Source organism: Stegostoma tigrinum, chromosome 25 (genome assembly GCF_030684315.1).
Source record: "Stegostoma tigrinum isolate sSteTig4 chromosome 25, sSteTig4.hap1, whole genome shotgun sequence".
NCBI classification, from domain to species: Eukaryota; Metazoa; Chordata; class Chondrichthyes; order Orectolobiformes; family Stegostomatidae; genus Stegostoma; species Stegostoma tigrinum.
In genome coordinates this window covers 48,889,680-48,905,970 of record NC_081378.1, presented here as the reverse complement: position 1 = coordinate 48,905,970, position 16,291 = coordinate 48,889,680, and the positions used below count along the sequence as shown (strand labels likewise).

General features: G+C 44.7%; 1 protein-coding gene across 2 annotated transcripts in view; it reads left to right on the top strand.

Annotated features, from left to right (window-relative positions):
* The window catches only part of itpr2 (inositol 1,4,5-trisphosphate receptor, type 2), a 235,633-nt gene that overhangs the window by 204,623 nt on the left and 14,719 nt on the right, over window positions 1-16,291 (top strand). The window contains exons 53-54 of one of the 2 annotated variants that reach the window (XM_059654708.1): window positions 8,585-8,715; window positions 12,975-13,140. In XM_059654708.1, coding sequence (XP_059510691.1) covers window positions 8,585-8,715; window positions 12,975-13,140 — 297 coding nt within the window. Of the gene's footprint in view, window positions 1-8,581; window positions 8,716-12,974; window positions 13,141-16,291 lie in introns of both variants that reach the window. The other variant, XM_059654707.1, reaches the window with a different exon arrangement.

Sequence of the window (16,291 nt, the reverse complement as noted above, 5' to 3'; positions counted from 1 at the left end):
CAAATAACCTGCTGAAAACTAAAAGCAAGAAGGTTATAGCAGGTGAGGACCTAGAAACTATCATTATCACTAAGGAGGCAGTGCTGGGCAAGCTAATGGGGCTAAAGGTAGACAAGTCTCCTGGCCCTGATGAAATGCATCCCAGGGTACTAAAAGAGGTGATGGGGGAAATAGCAAATGCACTAGTAATTATTTACTAAAATTCACTGGACTCTGGGGTGGTTCCCACAGACTGTAAAACAACCAATGTGACGCCACTGTTTAAAAAAGGAAGTAAACAGAAAGCAGGTAACTATAGGCCAGTTAGCTTAACGTCGGTAGTGGGGGAAATGCTTGAATCTATCATTAAGGAAGAAATAGCAAGACAAATGGATGTAAATTCACTGGGAACACCCAGCATGGGTTCATGAAGGGTAGGTAATGTTTAACTAATTTGGTGGAATTCTTTGAGGACATTACTTGCATGGTGGACAACGGGGAACCTGTGGATGTGGTGTATCTGGATTTCCAGAAGGCATTTGACAAGGTGCCACACCAAAGGCTGTTACATAAGATAAAGTTGCGCAGTTTTACAGGTAATATATTGGCACGGATCGGGGATTGGTTGATCATAGAAAACAAAGAGTAGGGGTAAATGGGTGTTTTTCTGGTTGGTGGTCAGTGGCTAGTGGTGTGCCTCAGGGATCAGTGTTGGGACCGCAATCGTTTACAATTTACATAGATGATTTGGAGTTGGGGACTAAGTGTGGTGTGTCAAACTTTGCAGATGACACTAAGGTGAGTGGTAGAGCAAAGTGTGCAGAAGACACTGAAAGTCTGCAGAGGGATATAGATAGTCTGTGAGTGGGCAAAGGCTGGCAGATGGAGTACAATGTTGATAAGTGTAAGGTCATCCATTTTGGTAGGAATAACAGCAAAATGGACTATGTTTTAAATGTTAAAAAAATTGCAGTACGCTGCTGTGTAAAGGGACTTGGGTGTCCTTGTGCATGAATTGCTGAAGGTGGGATTTCAGGTGCAGCAGGTAATTAAAAAGGCAAATGGAATTTTGTCTGCCATTGCTCGAGGGATGCAGTTTGAAAACAGGGAGGCTATGCTGCAGCTGTATAGGGTCCTGGTGAGGCCACACCTGCAGTACTGTGTGCAGTTTTGGTCTCCTTACTTGAGAAGAGATATACTAGCACTGGAGGGAGTGCAGAGGAGATTCACCCGGTTGATTCCAGAGTTGAGAGGGTTGGATTATAAAGAGAGACTGAGTAGACTGGGATTATACTCATTGGAATTCAGAATAATGAGGGGAGATCTTATAGAAACATATAAGATTATGAAGGGAATAGATAAGGTGGAGGCAGGGAGGGTGTTTCTACCAGCAGGTGAAACTAGGACTAGAGGGCATTGCCTCAAAATAAAGGGAAGCAGATGTAGGACTGAGGTCAGGAGGAACTTCTTCACCCAAAGGGTTGTGAATCTGTGGAATTCCCTACCCAGTGAAGCGGTTGAAGCTACCTCACCGAATGTTTTTAAGGCAAGGCTCGATTAGTTTTTGAACAGTAAATGAATGAAGGGTTATGGTGAGTGGGCGGGTAAGTGGAACTGAGTCTCAAAAAGGTCAGCCATGATCTTATTAAATGGCAGGGCAGGCTCGAGGGGCTGGATGGCCTAATGCTGCTCCTAGTTCTTATGTTCTTAACTAGATGCTCCTACTGAAGAAGGAGCAAAACTGGACCTTCTTTTGGACAATAAGGCAGGGCTGGTGGCTGAAGTCAAAAGTGGGGGAACACTTTGGGTCTAGTGACCATAATTCTATTAGGTTTAAAACTATTATGGAAAAATATGCAGCTTCTATACAGGTCAAAGATTTTCATTGGAGTCTGGCGAATTTTAATGGTATGAGACAAGAGCTTTCAAAAGTTGATTGGAGTAAACTGTTCGTGGGTAAAAGGATGTCTGACAAGTGGGAGGTGTTCAAGAGTGTGATGATGAAAGTTCGGAGGCATTTGTTCCTGTTGGAGTGAAGTGTAGGCTGGTAAGATCAAGGAGCAATGGACAAATAAAGATGTTGAGGTTCTAGTCAAGAATAAGAGAGTCTTATTTTAGATATGGAGATCTGCTGGATGTGAGTTTGCTCGCTGAGCTGGAAGGTTAGTTTTCAGACGTTTCGTCACCATTCTAGGTAACATCATCAGTGAGCCTCCGATGAGGCGCTGGTGTTATGTCCCGCTTTCTATTTATCTGTTTAGGTTTTCTTGGGTTGGTGATGTCATTTCCTGCATTGGTGGTGTCATTTCCTGTTTTGTCTGTAGTTTGTATAAATGATTTGGATGAGAATATAGAAGGCATGGTCAGTAGGTTTGCAACGGATGCCAAAATCGGTGGCATTGTAGACAGTAAAGAAGGGTTGAATGGGCACCTCCTGCTCCTATCTTCTATGTTTATGAAGGGATCTTGATCAAATGGGTCAATGGGCTGAAAATTGGCAAACGGAGTTCATTCTGAATAAATACAAGGTATTGCATTTTGGTCCAGCAAACAAGGGCAGGGCTTATACAATCAATGTAGGTAGTGTTGTAGAACAGAGGGACCTCGGGGTGCAGGTACATTAATTTTTTAAGAAGTTTGCATCACGTATAGACAGGATGGTCAAAAAAGTATTCGGCACGCTTGACCTCATTTGGTGATTCCTTTGAGTATAGGAAGTGGGACGTCATGTTGAGGCTGTACAGGACATTGGTGAGGCCTCTTCTGGAATACTGTGTCCAGTTCTGGTCGCCCAGTTATAGGAAGGATATTGTCCAGCTGGAAGAGGTTTACCAGAATGTCACTGGATATGGGAGTTTTGGGTTATAAAGAAAGGCTGGAGAGCTAGGACTTCTTTCACTGGAGCGTAAGCAGTTGAGTGGTCACCTAATAGAAGTTTATCAGACAGTGAGAGGTACAGATAGAGTTAACGGTAGTTTCCTTTTTCCCAAGGTGGTGTTCTTGTGTCTCCTGGTCTTATTTCAAAACCTCTCACCACTCGCCTTAAAAAAAGACAGGAGAGGCAAACATTTTACACAGAGGATGGTTGGTGTGTGGAATGGACTTCCTGAGGAAGTGGTGGATGTGGGTTCAATTACAATGTTTAAAAAAACATTTGGATAAGTACATGAAAAGGAAAGGTTTGAAGGGATATTGGCCAGGAGCAGGCCGGTGGGACTAGTACCTTTTCAATGATTTTGGAGAAGAGTTTCGTTTAAATTAAGAGATAACAAGGTGTAGAGCTGGATGAACACAGGCAGGCCAAGCAGCATCAGAGAAGCAGGAAGGCTGACGTTTCTGGCCTAGGCCCTTCTTCAGAAAAGGGGGTCTGACAAAGGACCTAGGCCCAAAACATCAGCCTTCCTGCTCCTCTGATGCTGCTTGGCCTGCTGTGTTCATCCAGCTGTACACCTTGTTATCTCAGATTCTGCAGCATCTGCAGTTCCTACTATCTCTAGTTTAAATTAAGTAAGGAGATGTCAACTATACTCCCATGTGATGAGTAAATAATTGTACTTCCTTCAGTGTCAAAGCAACATGACATCAGTACCCACTTCTCAGTTTTCTGCTGTCTTAGTCAAACTGTAGCTTTTCACAATTATTTTTAAACAATCTGAAACACTGTCACTTCCTGACTCATGGTTGATGTTAGAGTCCGTGATCTGGAAGTGGGAGGGAGACAGAGGCACTCGGTTACAATTTTGGAAATTGTTGATTTGTGCCCAAAGCACTACCGATATTTTTCTTTCTTAAGTTTTATGTAGGGGTATGGTCTGCCTTTGAGAAACTGTAACCTGTGAATCTGTTGCACTTCATGTACATGGACAGCAGTGAATTGAGGTGAGCGTAGGTTAGATTATTTTATTTTTGCATTAGGATTATTCCACGGCACAACATCGTGGGCCGAAGGGCCTGTAATGTGCTGTACTTTTCCGTGTTCTACGTTCAGTAACACAGGGAAATTGGTGTTTGTTATGCTTTCGAAATCTTGTCTCTCGTGCCTCCTGACACTTCATGTTCCTCGTCTATTAAATTAGTTTATAAATAAAGATGCAGACATCATGGGGTATCATGGGATGTGAGATAGCTTTCCTTTTTGTGTGAAACCTTTTGTTCCAGCATATCATCAATCTCTCATTATAGCTAAATTGAACATAATTGTGTAATCTTATCTGAGGAAAAAATTATCTTTAAGAGGTCTGTTTTCAAAATTAATAACAGTTCTGAGGATGTGGCTGTCACTGGCTGGGCCCAGCATCTATTGCTTGTCCCTAGTTGCCCCTGGAGAAGATGGGGGTGAGCTTCTTGAACCACTGCAGTCGGTGTGCTGTGGTTAGATCCCCAATGCCCTTAGGGAGGGAATTCCAGGATTTTGATCCCATGACAGCCCAGTGACAGTGAAGGAACTGCGAGACCGAGTAAATGGCTTGGAGGGGAAGTTGCAGGTGGGAATGATCCCACGTAAAAGGCCCACGTTTGCGGTGGATTTGCGTTCGAGTTGGAACACAATTCAATACAATTTAAAATACTGTTCATAAGTGTGGGCAAATGTTCATATGTCAGATTCTTAACAGTAGTACCGGATCTCGTACATAAGTATGAGTGTTCATAAGTCAGACGTCCACAAGTCCAGGGCCTGTTGCTGCCTTTGTCCTTCTGGATGGTACTGGTTGGGGGTATGAAAGGTATAGTTGAAGGAGCCTTCAGGAGTTAGTGGGGTGTTTCTTGTAGATGGTACGCACTGTGGTGGCAGTGTGAGGAATGAGCGTTGAAGCTGGTGGATATGGTGCCAATCAAGTTTTGTCCTGGATGGTATCCAGTGTCTTGTGTGTTCTTGGGGCTGTGCCCATCCAGCAAGTTGGGGGAGAGGGGGGGCGGTATTCCGTCACACTCCTGACTTGTGCCTTGTAGATGGTGGAGAGGCTTCGGGGAGTCAGGAGGTGAGTCATTCCCTGTGATATTCCTAACCTCTGACTGGCTCTTGTAGCCAATGTGTTAATGTGGTGAGTCCAGTTCACTTTCTGGCTGGTTGTCATTCCCAGGACATTGATGGACTTTGATGTGTCAATGGCGTTGGAAAGGGCGCTATTGGAAGGAAATTCTTGAATCAACCTTGGTGTCTGATTTCCAGGGAGTCCTGATACATAGTGCCGCCCCTATCTGCATATCATGTCCGCACTGGAATATCACAGTGCTTTCTGCAGCTTTGAGGTGCTCTGGTTGCTTTAAAACAAAAGTATTTACAAGATTTTTTAAAGCGGGTAACTAGAAACATAGATAATTGAGACTTCCAGCCAGGAAACAGTGGTTGATCTCCATCTCACTGAGTCGTTCTCTGCAAACCCTGTAGAGTCATGGGTATGTTACACCAGGCGAGACCATTCAGCCCACAGGGCCCATTCTAACCCTCTGACTGAATACTGTTCCTGATGCATATAATTTTTTTTAAAATGTGTGTTTTTTTTTAAGCTTTGACAGATACCACACAATTTCTGGTAGGAAACTGCAGAAGTTTCCATATAAAAGCAATACTCTATCCTTAACCATTTACTCTGCTGCTGGTCCTTTTAATGTTCTATTTTCTTTTATTATCAATGCACAGATCAGAATTTTATTGTCTTTCTTAACTAACTGAAAGCTTTTGACATCATGTTTCCAAGTCACTGTCTCATGAAGGATCCTCTGTTTTTCTGGTCTCACCTTGCCCTGGTATCAATCCATTGAATATTTTCTTGGCCTTTCCATCCTGCCTAAAGTAAGGCACCCAGAGCTGGGTAAACAATTCTAACTAGTCAGTTGTACAGCTCTGTATTAGCTCTGTGTTTTTGTACTTGATGTCATGGTGGTATCCGATAGTGTCAATTCACCATGACGGTTGGGTGGAGCGGTGCCCGACAGTGGGGGCGGTTGGATGGAGCGGTGCCCGACTGGGGGCATCAAAATGATAGCTGATTAGTATTTCTTCCGAGATACAAGGCCCATGTGATTCACAATGCTGTGGAAATTTGCACAAGGAGATAAAAGGCCCACACCAAGTAATGTGGTATTGGGGCGGTTGGGCGGAGCAGTGCCCAACAGTGGGGGCGGTTGGGCGGAGCGGTGCCTGACAGTGGGGGCTGTTGGGCGGAGCGGTGCCCGACAGCGGGGGTGCTAGTGTCAGTGATGTACAATCTGTTTGAATGCTGATGAAACAGACTCAAAGAGCTAAATGCCTACTTCTGTTTCGGTGGCATCCACGACTATCCAGCTGAGCTGGCAGATTCTGTGTAGAATCCCTTCAGCATTGTAAGTGAGCAAACGTTCCTGCATTGCACACTTTTTAAGCAGCTCCGCATACAAATGGGTTTGTGATAGGGAAGAGAAAGGAATGGGCCAAAATGACCATGCCCTTCCACTCTGCGTAGTACTGAAGCTCCATTGTTATGTTGGCGTGACCTTGTTGGGAGTACGGCAATGCTTATTAATTGTACAATGTATGGCGTGGGATAGTTATTACTGTGATTGCAGGAGAGAGAAGTGCCTATGAAACAGATATTTGAAATCACAGTGAGTGACCGTAAAGGTCACATTGACAAGATTTCACACCCTAAACCCTTTACTCCAACAGCTAAAAGCAACATTTGAGTAAACACTAATTTATAGGCAGCTTATACTATAAGCTACAATAATCTTCAGCACAACTGAAGCAAGCTATGGTTGAAATTTACAAACAGCATGCAGTAGTCATTCTGTTGCAACCCGCCCAGAACCTGGTCCCCTCACTCATCCCTCCTTTCCCAGCCTGGTAACGTGTAAACCCAGAAGAGACTGGAAATACCTTCCCTATAGCCAGGCTCGGTGAATTGCCCGGCCTCTCTCAAATTCTCATGAATTCAGATTTTTTTTCAATCCAAGTACAATTTCCTGACTGCATTCTGCAAGAAGGGCAGTTGGGTCAGCATTTTCCCTGCTTCAGGTACAGAGCTACTTGCGCCCAGAGATTTTGTCTCTTAGCTGGCTGAAGGTTGACTTGTATCTGTAACGTTCCATAATAGCTTGGGAATCCTGTAACCCAGTACCACAGTTACTTGGTGTGGGCCTTTTATCTCCTTGTGCAAATTTCCACAGCAACGTGAATCACGTGGGCCTTGTATCTAGGAAGAAATACTAATCAGCTATCATTTTGATACTCCCACCCTACCTCTCCTCTACCAAACTTCACTCTATCTTGGAATTAAATAGACAGTTTAAAATCAACAGTTTTTACAGCGTGATATTCTCAGCACTAGTCTCTAATTGGACAAGGAAGACAGTAGTCTACTCACAGTCCATGCTCCCTGACCATTGCTAATGGATGTGAACATCCAGCACCTTCTTTCCATTAAATAACGTGACCCCCCCCCCCCTCCCCCGCTTTCACTGTTAACAGTCGAGCTCCCATGGCCTGTCGTTGGGCAGAACTCGGAACAGATGGCATTGTGGCTCAGTGGTTAGCAATACTGCCTCATGGCTTCAGGGACCCGGGTTCGATTTCAGCCTCTGGCGACTGTCTGTCTCTGTGGAATTTGCATGTTCTCCCCATGTCTGCGTGGGTTTCTCCTGAGTCCTCTGGTTTCCTCCCACAGCCCAAAGATTATACAGGTTAGGCTGGGCTAGCTGTGTTAAATTGAACCACAGTGCCCAGGGATGCGCACACAACGTAGACTCGCCATGGGAAATGCAGGATTAAAGGGATAGGGTAAGTCTGTGGGTTCCGGGTGGGAAGCTTTTCGCAGGGTCAGTGTGGACTTTTTATGGGCTCCGCACTGTAGGGATTCAATGATTCCATGATTTTGAGCTCATTTCACTCCTTTTATTCTTCTGTTTAAGCTCAAATTAAATAGACACTTCCAAAACTCAACTCTATACTTGTAATGCTGCCCATGTATTAGGAATGGTAGGAGCTCTCTTGCTGTCATCACCCAGTAGGTCATGAGAGGGGTCCCCGAGACCACTTGGAACTGGGGGATAGCTGATGGTTGCATGTTAATTAAGGTATAATTGGGTGAGGACTGGGTGTGTTTCTGAGGGGACAAATAAGCATGGCTTTGGAGTTTTGGTCTGAGAGAGTTAGAAGCAATGTCTCTCTGACTGGAAAATTTTCTGTATTTTGGTCTGACTACCATTGAATCTCTGGTAACTATCACTTGCATCTGGGTCTGAGAATTGTGGGCTGAAGCCTCAGGTGAGATTACAAGCTCGAAGGCTGGTCACACACCTCCAAATGAGAAAGTGTTGTATATCGGATCAGATGTTAAACTGGGAACCCACAGACTGCTGGTCATTGCTGTCCCCAGGACCTTGCTGTACGTAAATTGTTTGTAAAGCATCATGGGATAACCCGATGGCAAGCTAACTAAAAGCAGCTTGTTGGAATATTGACTGTATCGATCAATGTCAGAAGATTTTCAACAAAGAAAAATAAGATGTGTTTTGAATGACACGGTTGGATTCTCTCTGGGCTGGCGCACAATAGTTGCAAGGTAGCATCTGGCAAATAACATAACATTGTTCCAAGTGAAGAAATGTTCTTTTTGTTTTCCAGCAGGAGGCCAAGAGGATGACACAAGTTCTGAACAGACCTGTGACACTCTGCTCATGTGCATTGTTACAGTATTAAACCAGGGGTTGAGGAATGGGGGTGGTGTTGGTGATGTGCTGAGAAAACCATCAAAGAATGTAAGTATCTTTCTTGCACACTTGCAGATGTCACGTGCAATGTGAGCCGAATGAATGCATGTGCACTGTCTGTGCATGGTGTTCTAATTCATGTTGTGATACACTGCTGCAATAGTGTGTATCTGTCTTTATATCTGTGTGCGCACTTTGGGTGTGCACGCATCTATGTGCATGGTGCATGTAAATGCCTGTGTGTGTGTGCGCGCGCACGCGCACAGACGTGTGCACCCTTGGCCCTGCGAGCTACATCGCTCTGTGTGTGCACGTGTGTTGCATTTAGTGGAGGATAGTATTGCATTATTTGCCAATTGGGTTAAGAGTTAAGTAAAACCACACAGTGAGGTTTTTTAAAAGAAGTGAAATGGGGTCAGTGGGGTTGAGAAAGTTAGTACAATGAGAGATTTCTTGACAGGTAGCTGCAGACGATGGTCAGGTTTCTTTCTGATTTTAGTCAAAGATTTATCCATCAGGAGCTGAATTTTTGTTTTGAATATTAAAGGCATTTGTAAATGTCCTTTGAGAACTGTCAAGTCTCTGTACGTTTTGACAAGGTATCTTTATTTCCACAAGGAAATAATAGACAAAAGATTTGCAAGCAGCTGTCTACCATGGGAAACCTTGTTTAAAATCTCTGATGTGAAGGAAAGATAAAAGCCTGCCTGGAAAAATGTATTGCAGACTTTAAACTGAGCTCGAAGCTTGTGTTGAGTGCTCGAAGTTCAAAGGGGCTGTCACCTTGAAAGTGAAATCTTTCGACCGTCATGTTTGACAAGACCCACACTGCAGCTGGAAGATATAGGAACAGGAGTAGGCCATTCAGCCCATCACGTCTGCTCCACCATTCAATGAGATCGCGGCTGATCTGATAATCCTCAACTTACTTTGGAGGGATATAGGCCAAATGCTGGCAAATGGGATTAAAGTAATACAGGATATCTGGTTGGCATAGATGAGTTGGACCGAAGGGTCTGTTTTCATTGTTGAATGTCTCTATGACTCCCCCTTCCTGCCTTTTCCCCATAACGGTTGATTCCCTTCCTGATTAAACATCTCTCTGTCTTAGCCATGAATGTATATAATGACGAAACATTTGTAGCCCTCTGCGCTCAGAAATTTTCCACAGGTTCATTATAAGGCATCAGATATAGGAGCAGATATAGGTCATCTGGCCCATCAGATCTGCTATACCATTCAATCATGGCTGATCTGTTTCTCAACCTGATTCTCCTGCCTTTTCCCCACAACCCTTAGCCCCTTTATAATCAAGAACCGAGCTATCTCTGTTTTAAAGACATGCAGTGACTTGGCTCCCACATCCCTCTGTGGCAATGAGTTCCACAGACTCATCACCCCCTGGCTGAAGGAATTTCTCCTCCTCTCAATCTAAAGGATTGTGCCTTCACTCTGAGGTTGTGCCCCAAGTTCCTACCCTCTCCTACCAGTGGAAACATCTTTTCTACCTTTGTTCTATCCAAGTCCCTCTTGTATTCTGTAAGTTTCAACAAGAATCCCATTGAGTACAGACCTGTAGTCCTCAACTGCTCCTCGTATGACAAGCCCATCACTCCTGGGACCATTCTTGTAAACCTCCTCTGGACCCCCTTCAACGCTAATGCATATCCTTCCTTCGAAATGGGGCCCAAAACTGCTCATGATATTCCAAATGTGATCTGATCAGAGCCTTATACAACCTCGGCAATACATCCCTGCTCCTGCATTCACCTCAAAAAGGCTAGAATGCTAACATTGCATTTGCCTTCCTGATCGCCAACTGAACCTGCACGTTAACCTTAAGATAACCCTGAATGAGGACTCCTCAGTCCCTTTTGTAATTCAGAATTCCAAAGCCTTTCCTACTAAATGCACATTCTCACCCTTTCATTGCATCTGCCACTTCTTTACCCACTCTCCGCACTAATCCAAGTCCTCCTGCAGCAATCCCCGTTTCCTCAGCACTGTCTGTCCCCCCCCTACCTTTTGCCATCAGCAAGCTGAGCAACACTTCATCTCCTTCATCCAAATTATAAATATATAACGTGAATAGGATCAACAATGACCCCTGTGGAGATCCACTAGTCATTAGCTGGCACCCTGAAAAAGACCCCTTTATCTCCATTCTCTGCCTCCTGCCAGTCAGCTAATCCTCTCTCCATGCCAGGACCTTGCCCCTAACACTCTGGGGTCTTATTTAGCAGCTTCCGCTGTATCATCTTGAAAAATGCCTTCTGGAAATCCAAATAAACTATATCCACTGGCTCTCCTTTGTCTAACTTGCTCATTACCTCCTCAAAGACTTGTGTCAGATTTGTCTGGCATGACCTCCCTTCGATGAAGCGGAGTTGTATCAGCCCTATTTTACCATGCACTTCCAAACACTCTGCAATCTCATCATTGATGGATTCTAAAATCTTACTGGTAATCCTCTCTGAGAGAAGAAATTCATCCTCACCTCTCTCTTAAATGGGCAACCCCTCTTTCAGAGATAATACCCTCTTGCCCTTCACTCCCCAACAAGGGGAAATAATATTTCCTCATCTAGCTTGTCAAGTCCACGAAAAATCCTATGTTTGGATAAGTTTGACTCTTGTTCTTCTAGACTCTAATAAGTACAGGCGCAATTTAGTCAGCGTCTCCTTGTAAAACAGGTCCAATCTAGTGAACCTTCTCTGGAGCAATAACACCTTCTTAGTTTTACAATTGCCCAGAACTATCATGAGAAATCACAACAATCTTATAAACACTGAGTTTACTAAGCCCATGATTAGGGACTGAAATAACTCCACAGAAACCGTCACCAAATTGACCTTTTATTTACATCTGAACAGTCCTCTAATTTAGTACTGCCTCATTCAGAGTCAGATTTCGTTTTCTTTATTCATTAATGGGATGAGGGCATTCCTGGCTAAGTATTGTCTATCCCTAATTGCCCAGAGGGCAGTTCTGCCTCAACCACATTGCTGTGGGTCTGGAGTCACTTGTAGGCCGGGCCAGGCGAGGATGGCGGTCTCCTTCCCTAAAGGACATTAGAGAATATCTCTGACACGCACACTTTTTTTAAAAAATCTGTCAGCCAAGGCTCCCTGATTGGGGTTGTTAATTTGGTCCACTCAGGGTACTCATTCCATGAGGTCCACCTGGCTAACCTCCCAGCGGTTTCAAGATGGGCCTGGAGGAATGGTGACTGTGAGAATAGAATTCATTCCAGCAGCTGGTTTCCCAAACAAAAAACAAGGGCAGAGATTAGAATCTGAAATGTTGAGCTGAGTCAGGACGGCTGTCATGTGCCTAGTCATGAGATGAGTTGCTGTCCTGAGCTTGCTTTCGCTGAGTTACAGTGCTACAGGCCGAAGACAGAGAGGACAGTGTCAGAGCATGGCAGAGGAAAAAAATGCCAGGTGACAGGAAGGTCAAGGTCACATTTGCACACTTACTGGAGGAGTTCTACACAATGGTTACCCAGTCCACCTTTGGTCTTCCTTGTGACAGGAGCTCACATTGTGAGCAGGAAACATGGAATCCGACATAGAAAGGAAGGGAAACTGCAGTTTCGCATGGAAAGGACTGTTTGAGTCAATAGATGATGAGAGGGCAGCAGGTGAAAGGGGAGGTTTTGCACCATTTTTGGGCACACAGCGGGAGGGGTTTTGGGAAAGGGAGGCAGTGTTTGGGTTGGTGGAGGAATGGAGAAGGGTATCACAGAGAGAATAGTCCCTTCCCATCCCTGACAAAGGAGGGAAGGAGATGGATGGGGCTGACATTGTTCTGCATCCATTGAATGGTGGTGTAGAAAATAAGAGCCACGGGCAACACTGCTGTTGGGAGAGAAGTTCAATTATCATGGCATAGAGCCCCCTCCACCATGTGGAGGGTGAATCATCGATCGAGGGAAAGGACATTTGGAAGATGGTGTTGTCAGACAGAGCAACAGGAGACCTGATCCCTACAGAATGTGGACCAAGATGAAATCTGATAAGGCTTCTGCATTGGGTGGAGCAGATCTGGAGAAAGGGAATGTAAAAAGCCAGGCCCAACGAGGACCCAGACTGGTTCCCCTAGCAACTCGTTATTTGGAGGTGGTGGAGCCACAGAAATAGCCGTACAATGTAAAGCTAGTTACACTGGGTGGGGGAGGATGGAGTGGGTGGGAGATGGTTGGATTTTTGTTCAAGGGTCGCCAAGAGAGAAACCATATCCTTGCATCGGGTTAGCGACATGCTGCCTAAAAGCTGGCTAACAGAGGAAAACTCTTCAAATTTCAGGAGCCGTTGTTTGTCGCACGTGTTATCTATGATCTTCTGTTTTTCTTCATCGTCATCATCATCGTCCTGAACTTGATCTTTGGTGTTATCATCGACACGTTTGCTGACTTGAGGAGTGAGAAGCAGAAGAAAGAGGAGATCCTCAAGACCACCTGTTTTATTTGTGGTAAGTGAACATTGAAACCAGGGCCCAAAACGGCAGAGTGAAATTCTTGTTCCTTTTGTTTATTGTTGCTGCTGTCACTTGTGGCTCTGAGAGACCTCTTGCTTCCAGACTCAAAGGTTGTGGATTTGAACCCCGTCTCGGAGATTGGAACCCATCCTCCAGCCAAATGCTCCAAAACAGTTCTCAAGTAGTGCTGCACTGTCAGGTGGGCCATCCAGGGGAGACATTGGCCCTAATGGCGTTATCGCTGGATTGTTAATCCAGAGACCCAGCCAATGTTGTGGGGACCTGGGTTCAAATCCTGCCACGGCAGCTGGTGGTATTTGAATCCAATAAAAGTCTGGAATTAACAGTCTAATGATGATCACAAATCCGTTGTTGATAGTTGGAAAAAAATGCCGTTCAGGGAAAGAAATCTGTCCTTATTTGGTCTGGTCTATATGTGACTCCAGATACACTGCAACGTGGTTGTCTCTTAATTGTCCTCTGGGCAATAAATGCCAGCCTGAGAATGAATAGAGAAAATACTCACGGCGGGGGGAAGCGGTATCAAACACTTGCGGACATCAATAATCATCCGGCAGGAATGCTCTCCAGTGTGTTGCAGCCAATGTTTATCCCTCGGTCAAAATTACAAAAGGCAGCTTCTCTGGTCATTATCACATAGTTGTCACGGGAGTTTCCTGTGTGTAAATTGGTTGGGTGTCTCTCATGCTACAAACATGACTTCATTGGCTCTAAAGTGACTTGGGGAGTCTTGAGATGCAGAAAGATGCTGCACCATGAAAGATCAGATCATGACAAATTGGAATCACATCTCACGGAAAGTCTGCTGAGGCCAGTAATCAGTTGACAATTCCAGAACGGAGAGGGTAGATTTTTTTTGTGTGGGTTAAAGTTTGTTGCAAATTGTGTAACCACATTGGGGAATGAGAGTTCAGATACAGATCAGGCATCTTCTAATTGAATGATGGGACAGGATAAATGGCTCTCTCCTTCCTGTAGTGTTAAGACTGCTGTACCACAGCTTCACCAAGATCCATCCACATTCATTAAAATAAAAGAATGGTATGAAGTCCTGAAATCCATCTCCATTTCAATTTTGTGATTCCTCATGAAGGGAAAGTCCAAATAACTCTCAAACCTTTGCTACACAGTTGATGTAGAAATGAAATGAAAGCACATTTAGTTTTCTTCCATCTCCGTCTGTAGACTTTTTTTAGGCTCCATTGCTTCCTGTACACTAAAGAATGTAATTCGTTGTCTGCACAATGTGGAATCGGCAGAATTGATTAATCCATGTTGGTGGTGTGCAGTAAAATTAACGTCTTGAAATGTACGCAGCGTCTCATGAAGGATTTTGCACACTCATCAATCCCGTTGTACCTCTGCAGGTCTCTCGGCTGCCAGCTCTTTGAGACCAGAGGGTGCGGAGAGTGTTTCTTTTTGGCTCTTGGCATGCGATTACCCAAAGTGATCTCACATCATAAACTTCCACCCACTGTATATTAAACTTTGGAAGCACTGTTCACAGCTTTGGTGGTGTCCAACATGCAAGTTCCTGTTTATTTGGCACGCTAAGGATGAAATGAAATCATGGAACAGCTTCGTCGTAAACGGGAATGAAGCCTTTAACTGAATAACTTTGTTCACTATGCCCTCTTACTTATCTGCTAATGGGTGGGGTGGTTCGATTGGAATTTAGGCATGCCTCTGGAAAACTGAAAAGCACAATAAAAGCCTTCTCATCTAGTCATAGAGTTGAATGGTATGGAAACAAACCCTTTGATCCAACCCATCCATGCCAACCAGATATCCTAAATTAATCTAGTCCCATTTGCCAGCATTTGGCCCATATCCCTGTAAACCTTTCCTATTCATGTAGCCATCCAGATGCCTTTTACATGTTCTAATTGTACCAGCCTCCGCCACTGCCTCTGGCAGCTCATTCCATACACGCACCACCCTCTGTGTGGAAAAAGTTGCCCCTTAGATCCTTTTTAAATCTTTCCCCTCTCACCTTTAAACCTATGCCCTCTGGTTTTTGACTCCTCTACCCCAGGGAAAAGACATTGGCTAATCACCCTATCCCAGCTCATCATGATTTTATAAACCTCTTGTACGGTCACCCCCAGCCTCTGATACTCCAGGGAATATAGCCCCGGTCAATTTACTCACTCCCTATAGCTCAAACCTCCAATCCTGGCAATATCCCTGTAAATCCTTCTGAAATATTGACTTCTCTTTTGAGAAACTTGAGCTCCATTTTAAACAACAAGGTGCATGTTCTCATGGGGAGCAAAAATACCTGAAGCTCACTGGGCTTCAGTACAGCTGTAATGTTGGCACAAACCAGGAGATTGTGAATTGGTATCTCACTTTCTGCCCTCTGCTCCTAACGAATATTGAAGGCAGTGTAAAATGTTCTGGATTTGTTCTTGCTAGTTCCCATCCCTGCCCAAGGTGCATTTGTTTAGATTGTTTCAACGACAGACCACGGCTTCCTCTGGGGAAACCTCCAAATAGTTACAGTATAGGACGGGGTGCTTTAACCAGCCAGTATCAATGATATCAGTCAGCGAGAGTACCTCACCCTTGGCATGCTGCAGCAAATCACAGTGCAAGCTGGAGGAGCAACACCTCATGGGAGCAGGAGAGTCAACGTTTTGGGTTGAGACCCTTCACCAGGTGTCCTCATGAAGGGTCCTGACCCGAAATGTCGACTTTCCTGCTCTGATGCTGCTGGGCCTGCTGTGTTCCTCCGGCTCCACACTATATTGACTCTGACTCCAGCATCTGCAGTTTCTTGCTATCTCCAAGCAACACCTCATCTTCAGGCTAGGCACATTACAACCTCCGGGTCTTCAAATGGAATTCAACACCTTCAGGTTGTGAACTCACTCTCACTCCTCCCCTTTCTTTTAGCTTTATTAGTTGCATCTCTCTCACCATGCCCTCGCTGATGTCAGTGAGACTGTCTGTTCTTTCCAGTCTGGCTCTTAGACTCACTGATGTTCTGCCCTTCTCATGTTCCAATCACTTAACCTGCACGATCAGCTCCCCATCTCCCCCAGCACTCCACCTCTTCCCGCACCCCCACCCAACTGTTACATAAACATCTGCTGAATAGTCATCTAGATTCAAAGCGTTA